Source organism: Cebus imitator, unplaced genomic scaffold (genome assembly GCF_001604975.1).
Source record: "Cebus imitator isolate Cc_AM_T3 unplaced genomic scaffold, Cebus_imitator-1.0 Scaffold32, whole genome shotgun sequence".
NCBI lineage: Eukaryota > Metazoa > Chordata > Mammalia > Primates > Cebidae > Cebus > Cebus imitator.
The window spans coordinates 10,426,528-10,439,329 of record NW_016107347.1 but is presented as its reverse complement, the minus strand read 5'-3'; the positions used below and the strand labels follow the sequence as shown (position 1 = coordinate 10,439,329).

The window sequence follows — 12,802 nt, the reverse complement described above, 5'->3', positions numbered from 1 at the left end:
TTAGTAGAGACGGGGTTTCACCATGTTGACCAGGATGGTCTCGATCTCTTGACCTCGTGATCCACCCGCCTCGGCCTCCCAAAGTGCTGGGATTACAGGCGTGAGCCAACGCGCCCGGCCCACCAAAATTCTTAAAAGTAGTCAGTACTTGGGAGTCAATACAAGCTTACTCCAGGCACTACTGCACATACCCCTCTTTACTAAATAATTAAAATGATATTTATTAATCCAATCTTCACTGTTTAATTCTCAGACATAAAGTAGGAAAATCTGGAAGTAAAGCATTGGAGAAAATGCAATACTACTTGAGGAGTGGTATGATGTATAAAAATAAATAAGCCTAGTAAGAGTTTTAAAATCTATATTTTACACACTTTTCATTATGTGAGTATATTGAAATAAAAGATAATCAGTTTCATTTTTAGTATTGATCAAAATTATAAAACAGATTTTAACTAGCTAGCTCATAAATAGAAAATTATGTAAGTAAAACTGGAATTATTTTAGGTCTGCATAAACTATGACTGCATGAGTGCTAGAGTGCAATATTATCTATCAAATGCCTTCAAAATGTACTTTCTGTTAAAACATCTCTGAAAGGTAGAGAGAAAAGCAACAAGCAACTTTAGATGAATTGTCCAAAAGAGCTTATATAACGTCCCACCAAGAAACAATGGCAGATCCCCATTAGGGCACAGAAGGTAATTGGAAGTATGTGGGTTCACATCTGGGCAGACACATCCCAAACCGCAAATGTCTGAGCTACAGCCAGTGAGAACACACTGACTTATAATGTAGTTTGCCCCTCCTCCACCACCATAGGAAAGAAAGTACTGCTAAAGATCCCACTCAGACTTCTCAATTCTCCAGAATTGATGCCATGTGAGGGTGAGAACCAGACAGATCTGGGTGAGATCCTGGTTTTGCCTCATACCAGTTGCTTATTTTGGGGGGCCAGTCACTTAAGTTATTTGAACCTCAGTTTCCCAAAATATAAATAGGAGAAAAGAATATCTTGTCAAGCGCTATTGAAGACATACATTATGTGAAGACATACTTATGTGAAGTACTCTTCACATAACAAGTGGTAGACAGATGTTATGAAAATACAACCACACAACACCCACAAAACCACCTTGGGATGTATGAAAGATGATTTTCCCTTTTTCCGGCCTACCCAGGCATCATTAGCTACTTTGAAGATAGCACAAAAAAAAAAAAAAAAACACAAAAAAAAAAAAAAAAAAAAAAAAAAAAAAGAAAAAAAAAAGAAAAAGAAAAAAAAAAATGGTTCTAGGCTGTTAGATGAGCTCTTCTGGTTTTATTCTTAATATGACTCAAATTAGAGGATCTTCTCTTTATCTCTCTCTTTCCTTCCTCCTCTTATTCAACAAATGGTTTCTACTGTGCTGAGCTCTGAGCACACAATGTTCAGGAAGAATAGTAACAGTCATTAGAAGTGGTAACAACAATAGCTAACTTTTATTAAGCATGGATTGTTGAATAAAAGACATCCATGTCTGCCTTTACCTAATTGACAGTCTGGTATAGGGAAACAGATATATACATAATCGCTCAGGGCCAGAAATTTCACATGTAACATATTTCACTATTTTTCTCACTTTTTTAATACAGGACACTAAGACTGTATGAAACCTAAATGCTGATAAACCAATTTGGAACCAAAGCTTAATGCTAAGAGATTAAATTAAAACACCAATTTTCTTTACTTTCTACTGGATAATTTTCTTAAATGCTTTTGAGGGGGAAAATTAAAAACCTATCCTGAATAAACAAGAGATTGCTGAAAAATATGTAGTTAGAGAAAGGGCGTAAGAATATTACAGGAAAGTGATTCAGGAATAATTAGGATATAACTAATTGAAAGTTAATAATACAACTGCAGGGTTGGGTTTAGGCTCTTTAATCTATGAAACGATTTGGATTCCTTGAAATCAGCTGTCACCTAAGATAGGCAACCGATGTTTTCTTTTTAAACATCGGTTTCTTTTACATTTGTTCCTAATCTTCCCACTTTCCACCAAGGGACAACAAATTTTGGCCCTTAGTGACTGATTCCCAGCCTGGGATCTACAAATGTGATAATGGAAGTCTATGGGCAATTTAGTAGTTGAAAAACACCAACAGGTTTAAATTTACCTGCAATAAGGCTACACAAACTAATTAAAATGTTATGTTTCTTTGCTTTCATCAGAAATTGCATCAAGTTATTGCAGGAACTGGTTATGTTAGGCAGATTAGCTATTGATGACATCATGGAATTTGTTGGTGAAATATCATTTTAAAAGATGGGGTCCATGTTGTGGGAGGCATTGTAATAAGAGGTCTCTGGTTTTGAAAAGCACAGGCTCTCAAGGCTTAGTTAAGAAATGTGTTGGTGACTCATGCCTATAGTCTCAGCACTTGGGGAGGCTGAGGTAGGAGGATTGCTTGACCAGGAGTTAGAGCCTGGGCAATATAGTGAGAGACCTCATCTCAAAAAAAAAGCGTGTTATGTTTAAAATAAAAAGAACTTGGCTAGCTAATCCAGCCTTATTTTGCAGGAATAATTTATGAAAAAAATGCAAACTTCCATATTAGTGTACATTTCTCTGGAGAGAAGAGTGTTTTGCAAACACATTTGTGTGTCAAAAATGCATGTAGTTCCACAAAAGACCATTTAACAGCCTTTATATTTTTTAAGGGTTGCTATCACTAGATGTTATAGACTTCTGGAGATCACGTGGAAAAGTTAGAATTGCATTTTGACTTTAACTTTCATTCAGGGTTTCAATGGACATTAAAAAGGCAAAGCACTTGGTGTTCAGCCTCTTTTTGGTGTGTTTTTCTATTCTTAAGGTGTGTCTCACATGAGATGTTCTTAAATTGTCCACTGTAATCTCAGGCTTTTATATTACACATCTGAGGAAGCCAAAAATAATTCAGTGCATGACTTTTCCCCCTAGAGTTTCTTATTATATTTACTAGTAAACTATTTTGGTAACTTATATTAACAGAGTTACAGAGATTAATATGTAATATGTTTTCATGCAGAATTATGAAATTTCATGTTGCAAAACGGAAGTTTAAGGAAACATTACGTCCATATGATGTAAAAGATGTCATTGAACAATATTCTGCTGGTCATCTGGACATGTTGTGTAGAATTAAAAGCCTTCAAACACGGTAAGCAATGGAAATGTCATTCCTTGTAAAGGAATGGGCATAGAAACTAGGAAGAACTTCTCTTCAGTAGAGTAAACCTCTGAAGTCCACCTTTTTAATTCATTTTTAGTGGGCAAATAGAATTTCCTTTTAACATTGATTTTATTTTGCTTTTAACATAGATATAACTCAGGCATTAAGAAGCATCCAACCGTTTCATTGTCTTCAACTGTAAAAATGGGAAGAAAGTTCTTGCCTTATAGGGTCGTCATGAGGATTGAATAAGTTAATGCATGTAAATCATAACATATAACAGGCCTGGAACTGTGTCTAATAAACATTAATAGTTGTTGCTAATATTTGAATTATTACTGCTGCTGCTGTTGTTGCTACATTATCTAAATTCCATTTATTACCTAAATTCTAATCATCCTTTGGAAATAACATATTTCTCCTTCATTAAGCTTCATCCAATAATCTAGCCCATGAAGACAGGCCTTTCTCTGACCTTTATACAGTAGTAGAGTCTACTGCAGAGCACTAGAGCACTCAGAATCTTCGTGTGCTGGGCCAAAGTTGAGACCTGGCCCTTGTGTTGTTTCCTAGTTGCAATCGTGTTCACCTTGCTCTGGACCAAGACTGAGCTCTTTCCTTCATTCATGTCCTGTACGGTTCTAGATGTATACTATCCTTCTAGTAGCATCTTACTGAGTGGTTCAAAGAAATGAGTTCTATGTGGTAATTCCAACCACATGTGGTTAACTGTGATATCTCAAAGCCAAAATATTTAGTCAATTCAGTTTTTTTAAGACTCTTGCTTTACTGTCAGCACAAATTACCAGCATTTGTGATTGTATAGTGCCTAAAATGCAAAGACTGAGTCTTGAGCCTTTTTCATATGCCCACAGCATGCTTAACCCAGTGTGAGGCATATGATGGGCCTTTAGTAAAATAGCTATTCATTAATCGTTATAGAAATAACAATTTGTTAATTCATTCAGCAGATAATTATTGAGCCCATCATGTGTGCCAGAACCTGTGGACATCCAAAGATTGATAAAATAATGAGCCAGACCTGGTAGAGTTTTCAGTTTAGTAGATTAGATGCCATGGCGGGAAGTGAGTACTGCCTATGTTTCTGTGCAGAAAAAGTAAGCTGGGAAGTTGAGTCAAGACTCTTGATAATTCAATTCTAAACACATACAAGAAAAGAAGAAAGTGATTCTCATTTAGGTTGATCAAGTCTTCTTGGAAATTTTTTTAATTCATTATGTAACATCTGTAACATGACCAGAGATTGTGGTCATGTTACAATCTCTGCCTAGATGGCCGTGACCTTCTAAGTTCTTTAATAAAACTGTCTATGGCTCCCAAGTTTTATAAAGTTGAACTGCTACAGAATTTATACAACCAATCTTGAGTTTCTAGCTCATGTATCTTCTCCAGCTTGAATTTCAAAAGAAAGAGACCATAGCTTTCCTATCTGCTTATCTTTCACATATGTACAATAAGTGCTCATAGAATAATCTGTTCTATTAATGCAAAATAACTATAGTTATGATTTTTGTCGTATTTTGAAATGGTTAAATTTAGGAACTGCCTGATCAGAGGTAGAAACCATTACTTTGTAGTTTACTAAAGTTTTATTTCCAGAAGACCACCCATAAGTGATTTCATCTGGGACCAGAATAATGAGAAAATTAATCTCATATGTAATCTCAGGTTAACAAAATAAGCATATTAACTGGAACAAGTTTATTCTTATTTCATCTCACATAAATTGAATAACTGTATTTACTATATTTTTCTGAAACTCTTCATTCTGTCCTAAGCCCTCATAACCAGATCTCCTCTTTCTCTGACAGTGTTGATCAAATTCTTGGAAAAGGGCAAATCACATCAGATAAGAAGAGCCGAGAGAAAATAACAGCAGAACATGAGACCACAGATGATCTCAGTATGCTCGGTCGGGTGGTCAAGGTTGAAAAACAGGTACAACTCAACAACTCTGGGTAACTTTTTAGCCAGAAATTTTAAATCAAAATTCATTATAGGCAATTGGATGTATGGCAGTGATTATTTTAAAATAAATAAAATCAAGAAAAGAGTGAAGGAAATTAAATTTTCTTTGTGTGTAGACAGTATTCTCTGAAACACTTTTTTTTCCATATAAGAAATAGAAAATTTTATCTTATCAATTAATAGTTAATTGGAAACAGCTATAGATTTCCAATAGTTGAAAATGATTTAAAAATAACAAAGAGCTATTCCTCATTTGTGTTTTGGTTGTTGTTTTGTTTTGTTTTTTTCTTTTTGAGACAGAGTCTCACTCTGTTGCCCTAGGCTGGGGTGCAGTGACGTGCTCCGGCTCACTGCACCCTCCGCCGCCCAACTTCAAGTGTTCTTGTGCCTCAGCCTCTCCAGTAGCTGGGGTTACAGGCATGTGCCACCACACCCAGCTAACTTTTGTATTTTTAGTATAGATGGGTTTCACCAGGCTTTTAGTGTAGACGGGTTTCACCATTGGCCAGGCTGGTCTCGAACTCCTGACCTCAAGTGATCTGCCCACCTCGGCCTCCCAAAGTGCTGAGATTACAGGTGTGAGCCACTGCACTCGGCAGGCCACTTTTTTAAAAAATAAAACAAAACCGTATTATAATTCTGGTGACACATTGAATGTTTGTTAACCTTGAGTCTTTTGTATCTTCACATACAAAGACAATTTTCCAGAAATCAAATTGTTCCCCCAATTTACTCTTTTTTTTTTTTTTTGAGACGGAGTTTTGCTCTTGTTACCCAGGCTGGAGTGCAATGGCGCAATCTCGGCTCACCGCAACCTCCGCCTCCTGGGTTCAGGCAATTCTCCTGCCCCAGCCTCCTGAGTCGCGGGGATTACAGGCACACGCCACCATGCCCAGCTAATTTTTTGTATTTTTAGTAGAGACGGGGTTTCACCATGTTGACCAGGATGGTCTCTATCTCTTGACCTCGTGATCTACCCGCCTCGGCCTCCCACAGTGCTGGGATTACAGGCTTGAGCCACCGCGCCCGGCGTTCCCCCAATTTAATCAAAAATACTTCACATATTAATTCTGGAGCATTTTGTACCATTATTTTTTTAATGTACCTATATTTTTAAATTCAGAATTACCTATATTGATACTTAAGGTCTTGATTTCATTATAGAGTAAGTTCCTTACTAGATTTCTGCAGAGTTTCAGAATGTCTTTATAGAGGAGACTTAGGAAAGAGAATCTGAAGAGAAGGGGAAGTCTTTTTTTTTTTTTTTCCCCAGACAGGGACTTCTCTGTCACCCAGGCTGGAGTGCAGCAACACAATCATGGCTCACTGCAGCCTCTACCTCCTGGGTTTAGTCAATCCTCCTAACTCAGCCTTCCTAAGAGCCGGGACTACAGGCACGCACCACCACAGCCAGCTAACTTTTGTATTATTTTTGGTAGACACTGTGTCTCACCATGTTGCCCAGGCTGGTCTCAAACTCCTGGGCTCAAGTGATTCTCCTGCCTCAGTCTCCCAAAGTGCTGGGATTACCGGTGTGAGCCACTGTGCCTAGCCTGGAATGAAAAGTCTTTTGTTTTTTTTGAGACAGAGTTTTGCTGTTTCTGCCCAGGTTGAAGTGCAATGGTGCTATCTCAGCGCATCAAAATCTCCACCTCCCAGGTTCAAGCAATTCTCCTACCTCAGCCTCCCAAGTAGCTGGGATTACAGGCATGGGCCACCACTCTGGGCTAATTTTTTGTATTTTTTAGTAGAGACAGGGTATCTCTGTGTTGGTCAGGCTGCTCTCAAAACTCCCAGCCTCAGGTGATCCGCCTGCCTCAGCCTCCCAAAGTGCTGGGATTATGGGCGTGAGCCATCATGCCCGGCCAGAAACTCTTAAAGTTGCATTTTTATAGTGCTTATGTGACTTTCGAGAAGCACTATTTAAAGAAGTGGGAGGGAGAGATGCTAATGAAGACCAAATAGAAGCCGAAGTGTCCCTCCTCTGGCCCCATCACTGCTAAATGCTACATTCACTAAGGGTCCAGACTGCATTGCACTTTATATTCAATATTTCTTTAAAGGTGTTGGCACACCTTGACTTCATTTGTTAATTCAAGAAATGAAGTCCATTCTTAATAACAGATTATACTCCTACGTAACCATTTTCCTCACTTCTAGGTACAGTCCATAGAGTCCAAGCTGGACTGCCTACTAGACATCTATCAACAGGTCCTTCGGAAAGGCTCTGCCTCAGCCCTCGCTTTGGCTTCATTCCAGATCCCACCTTTTGAATGTGAACAGACATCTGACTATCAAAGCCCCGTGGATAGCAAAGATCTGTCAGGTTCTGGACAAAACAGTGGCTGCTTATCCAGATCAACCAGTGCCAACATCTCAAGAGGGCTGCAGTTCATTCTGACGCCAAATGAGTTCAGTGCCCAGACTTTCTACGCGCTTAGCCCTACTATGCACAGTCAAGCAACACAGGTGCCAATGAGTCAAAGTGATGGCTCAGCAGTGGCAGCCACCAACACCATTGCAAACCAAATAAACACGGCACCCAAGCCAGCAGCCCCAACAACTTTACAGATCCCACCTCCTCTCCCAGCCATCAAGCATCTGCCCAGGCCAGAAACTCTGCACCCAAACCCTGCAGGCTTACAGGAAAGCATTTCTGACGTCACCACCTGCCTTGTTGCCTCCAAGGAAAATGTTCAGGTTGCACAGTCAAATCTGACCAAGGACCGTTCTATGAGGAAAAGCTTTGACATGGGAGGAGAAACTCTGTTGTCTGTCTGCCCTATGGTGCCAAAGGACTTGGGCAAATCTTTGTCTGTGCAAAACCTGATCAGGTCGACTGAGGAACTGAATATACAACTTTCAGGGAGCGAGTCAAGTGGCTCCAGAGGCAGCCAAGATTTTTACCCCAAATGGAGGGAATCCAAATTGTTTATAACTGATGAAGAGGTGGGTCCCGAAGAGACAGAGACAGACACTTTTGATGCCGCACCGCAGCCTGCCAGGGAAGCTGCCTTTGCATCAGACTCTCTAAGGACTGGAAGGTCACGATCATCTCAGAGCATTTGTAAGGCAGGAGAAAGTACAGATGCCCTCAGCTTGCCTCATGTCAAACTGAAATAAGTTCATTTTCTTTCCAGGCATAGCAGTTCCTTTAGCCATACATATCATTGCATGAACTATTTCGAAAGCCCTTCTAAAAAGTTGAAATTGCAAGAATCAGGAAGAACATGAAAGGCAGTTTATAAGCCCGTTATCTTTTAATTGCATGAAAATGCATGTTTAGGGATGGCTAAAATTCCAAGGTGCATCGACATTAACCCACTCATTTAGTGATGTACCTTGAGTTAAAAAGCCTGAGAAACCAAACACAGCTAACGCTATGGGGTGTATGAATATGTCAAGTTTAGGCCATTTAGAAGATTTGACACTGTATTTTGAAATCATGGGAGTAAACACCTACAAATTTCAGGCATTTCTGCTTTGTGAGTAAATACAAACTGCATTTTCAAGATTAGGCCATAATGTATATTTAAACACAATGGTTATCAACCGCTGCTAATAAGGTATCAACTAAAGCAGAATTGGGGAATAATAGAAATGGATGCTTATGTCAAGATATATTTGCCAACTCATTCCTACTCAGTCATTTTATTATTAATGTAATTTGGATGTCAATTTGTGTGCTTTTGGTGATTTAGCACTGTGGCAAGCAATTTTGCACATCATTTTCATGTTGTTCTTTATGACAAGAATGTTCTTCAATTAGAAAATGTGCAAATAATGAAATTCAGGGCCAGTGGGGCAAATAGACTATCTGACATATTTGACTTTATGAAAACATATTCCCTGATGGCAGAATCAACTTTATGAGTGGTCAACTTCTACACAAGCATATGAAATACTGATCAGTAGAACAAATATTGTGATTGGGCTGGTTTCTCTGCACATAAAGGGCAAGTGTGAGAAGCTATTCTCATTTTGCTGACATATAGGTAGGACCCTGGGGGATGGGACATTTGAGTGGGACTGAGATAGGAAAGGCTTGAAAATAATCCAGAAACAACACCAGGAAGTTGGCAAAGTAAAAGAAAATGACATCCCCCTCAAAGGGCAATGAGCAGGAGAGAAACAAACCAAAATAGAAGAACTAGATTTTTTTTTTTAATGAGTATTCTTAGGGAATTCAACTACCTAATCTTCCCTTATTCTTATATATAAGCAGAGAACTTTTGCAAGGTATTTATTTTTTAATATGCCCTGAATGTCTTTTGCTATTATGTGTACATTTTGCATATGAAAGTCTAAAACGAAACTTCCTTTACTTTTTCTACTGTTGTGAAAATTTTCTATTCTTCCCAAGAATGTCGTCCCAAATATGAAATTACTGGTTCAGTTTCCTGATGTGAACATTTACCATTACAAGCTAGATAGTACTGGCAGGGTCTGCAAATCAGAACACTTAAGTATATCATGGCAGCAAAAAGACCAAGGGAAACAAAATGACAAAAGTATTTATCAGAAAGCAAGCAATGCTACTGACTGCTTGTTAGAAACCCATCTAGTTATCTCAGGCCGTCAGAACTTCAGCCAAAGTAATGACATACGAGATAGCATTTCAATTCAATTAAACCCTAGCCACAGGAGGACTCAAGAAAGGAAGTTTTTCCCTTGGCGGACATTAATAGTGCTCCAGAAATACTTCTCCAGCAGCCAGGCAGAATGAGCAGGGTTATCCAGTGGATGTTCAAAGTAAGGAGGAGGCCCTGAACTCCACCAGACCTCCCAGCCCTCCCCAACAGGCTTTCTCCATCACTGACTCTCCCCTACTTTTCTTCTTCATTAACTCCTTATTCATTCCCTGCCAGTATTTTCCTTCTGAATTTCACGTCTTAACCAGCCTCCAACCCCAAGGAAACCAGTTCTCAGCCTTACCTAAAATGTGCTTCTCAACCTTTTAGAACTTTGTCCCTTTTGATAAACATGGACATTTTTAAACCTCCATCTTCTCATCCCACTTGGATTCTAACACAGTCGGAATCATTTAGAATCTTTTTGGCTGCTGGAGACACGTAGAAGATAGAGGCTAAATTTTACACCCCAGTTAAGACTTTGTCAATCCTTTAAAGCAAGTGTTTTCATTTTAAAAATATAGAATGTTAGTAAATTATGAAATTCAAGTTTTCATCTTCACTGAACTGAAGTTGTAATTCCCCCTCCCAAGAATACTACTGCATACAAACACACACAATTTCCACTGACCTAAAGCCAGACACCTGCCATGACTGGGCAGGCTCTCCCCCAGTATTAACAGAGGAAAAGGAGTGAGGCAGCAACTTTCAGGTAGCACTGATTCTTGGACATAATCTGTCCTGGGTCGAACCCCACTGGCAGCAGGAATTCTGAATGTATTGGGGACCCCTCCTTGTTAGCCTCAAACACAGTACAGCTCATCCAGCATTGCTAAAGACCGAAGATTCAGAACAAAACCTACACACAGCACTGAGGTCTTAATCATAGCAAAACGTGATAAACCGTGTTGTGAAAAGCTTTTATACATTGAAGCCATGACCATTTTGTGTCTATCTTACTCTAGCACAAAAATTTGGGGTTGTTAAAGGATAGTTGTATTATGTGGAAGCTATAAGGTTCTGTCTGTCATGTTACTCTCTATGGAAATGAGAGGGGTCTCCCATTTACACTAAGCAAAGTTCCTTTGGTCAATCTTAAATGATGTCTTGAAGCACAATTTAGCTGAGCGCTGAGTGGCCATATGCTTTCTCAGTACAAGTGTGTCTGCCCTCTTCAACATGTAGGGTTGATCAAGCTAATATTTAATTGCAAATATCCCTTGTATGAAGTTAACTAAAAAAATTTTGCTATGTCTGATCTAAACGTTTGCATTCTGTTCAACTAAATTAATATTTGTAAATTGCAAGTTTTCTTTAAAATAGCTTTATTGAGTTTTTAAGTCCTGATCTGTTCTAAGGTGCCTTTCTCACCTCCCACTGATTTATCGATTCTCAAACTTCTTAATTTGCAAGAAAAATAAGTCTAATAGAGAGGAGGAAATCAGGCACTAAGTGACCAATTCTCATGCCCATTTGCAAAGCAAAACTACAAGGAATGATGAAACCTGGGCAACTAAATTAATGGATCATTTCACTAAATCAGATTGAGGAAATAGAAATATTAACTTGTCTCCCTTGAAGCTGATATTTTTCGCCTTAAATGACATGGTTGTGTTTTTGTAAGAGAAACTTAATCTAATATAATTATGTGCATTTAAGTGAGCAGTTCTAAAAGTCATGTATGACAATGCAATTGTCTGTTTCCTGAAAACAAATCAGGAACGCCATATCCATTTCAAGCTACCATTAAAGTGTAATTTATTTTGCTCTCCTTTACTGGGATTATTTGTTTTAAAGTAAACATTAAAAAGATGTCTATAAACAGCTAGTGTGACTATTTTTATCTGGAACTAACTAGTTGGTTCTGAACTGACTGGACCAAGTCAACCAAACTGACTGTATGCGGATCTTGGACTGAAATATAAAAATTATGTTTTTGCAGTGTTACTGAAGAAGTCTTTAGTATTTTGGGAAGGGGGGAGATTTGCATATACTCCTGGGGTTTTAATGAGAAATATTAATTTGAAATTGATTATAACTCAGATAACCACACATGTGAGTTTTGTGTTAACAATAAAGGGATTTTCTAAACAACATTAAGAAATGAGGACCAGGTGGGCGCCCAAATGCTGCATCCTCTGGCTAGTGAGAGCTACCATTTTAAGCACCTACCCAGCTCTGCCTTACAAGGGAAGAGCTTCTGATCCAAAAGGACCTTTTTTTCTTCTTCACTAAAAAAAAAAAAAAATCCCATTTTTTTTCTATTTCACTAGCAATTTTGCACTAACTGCCAAGGGTTAATCCAAGTGGAATTATTTTCAAGGAGATACAGAATGTTAAAACTCTGGAATACAAAGCAACAAAGCCCCAACAGAGGTGGAAGAATTAGGGAGTGTTATCCTAGAGGGAGGAAGGGGCTTCCCACTATGGACCTAAAGAGAGCAAATAGGTATGTGCGTATTCTATCAACTTCTAGATGAGTGAAAAGAAAATTGTGTATGGAATATGCTTGCTTGATCAACTTAAAAATGTAAACCGCTTCCAAAGATTTTTGGAAATACTTTAGCAGAACTTCCCACTCCCACCACTTAAAGCAAAATATACTTACAACAGTCCTTCTATCCTAACCATTCATGAAAATGGGCTGCCAGATCTTGAAGTGGCAACTTTTATCAGTCTAGATTCAACTACTTCGAGAATCTGGTACAAAAATTGTTCCTTTAAAAAAAAACTTAAAATTTTTCTCAGACAGCTCTGAGATTTGAAAACAAAATAGAAATCTAAAAATGTTTTTAAAATAAAAATAGGCCAGGCACAGTGGCTCACGCCTGTAATCCCAGCACTTTGGGAGGTCAAGGTGGGTGGATCACCTGAGGTCAGGAGTTCGAGACCAGCCTGACCAATATGGTAAAATATCATCTCTATTAAAAATACAAAAATTAGGCCGGGCCTGGTGGCTCACACCTGTAATCCCATCACTTTGT

The 12,802-nt window shown here is 38.6% G+C and overlaps 1 protein-coding gene across 3 annotated transcripts in view; it reads left to right on the top strand.

The window, feature by feature from the left end:
* The window catches only part of KCNQ5 (potassium voltage-gated channel subfamily Q member 5), a 138,723-nt gene extending 127,081 nt beyond the window's left edge, over positions 1-11,642 (top strand). For all 3 annotated transcript variants that reach the window (XM_037737042.1, XM_037737041.1, XM_037737040.1), the window contains 3 exons: positions 3,055-3,186; positions 5,031-5,157; positions 7,348-11,642. In XM_037737042.1, coding sequence (XP_037592970.1) covers positions 3,055-3,186; positions 5,031-5,157; positions 7,348-8,310 — 1,222 coding nt within the window. In that variant the 3' untranslated portion in view covers positions 8,311-11,642. The remainder of the gene's footprint in view (positions 1-3,054; positions 3,187-5,030; positions 5,158-7,347) is intronic.
* Positions 11,643-12,802: the final 1,160 nt, after the last annotated feature.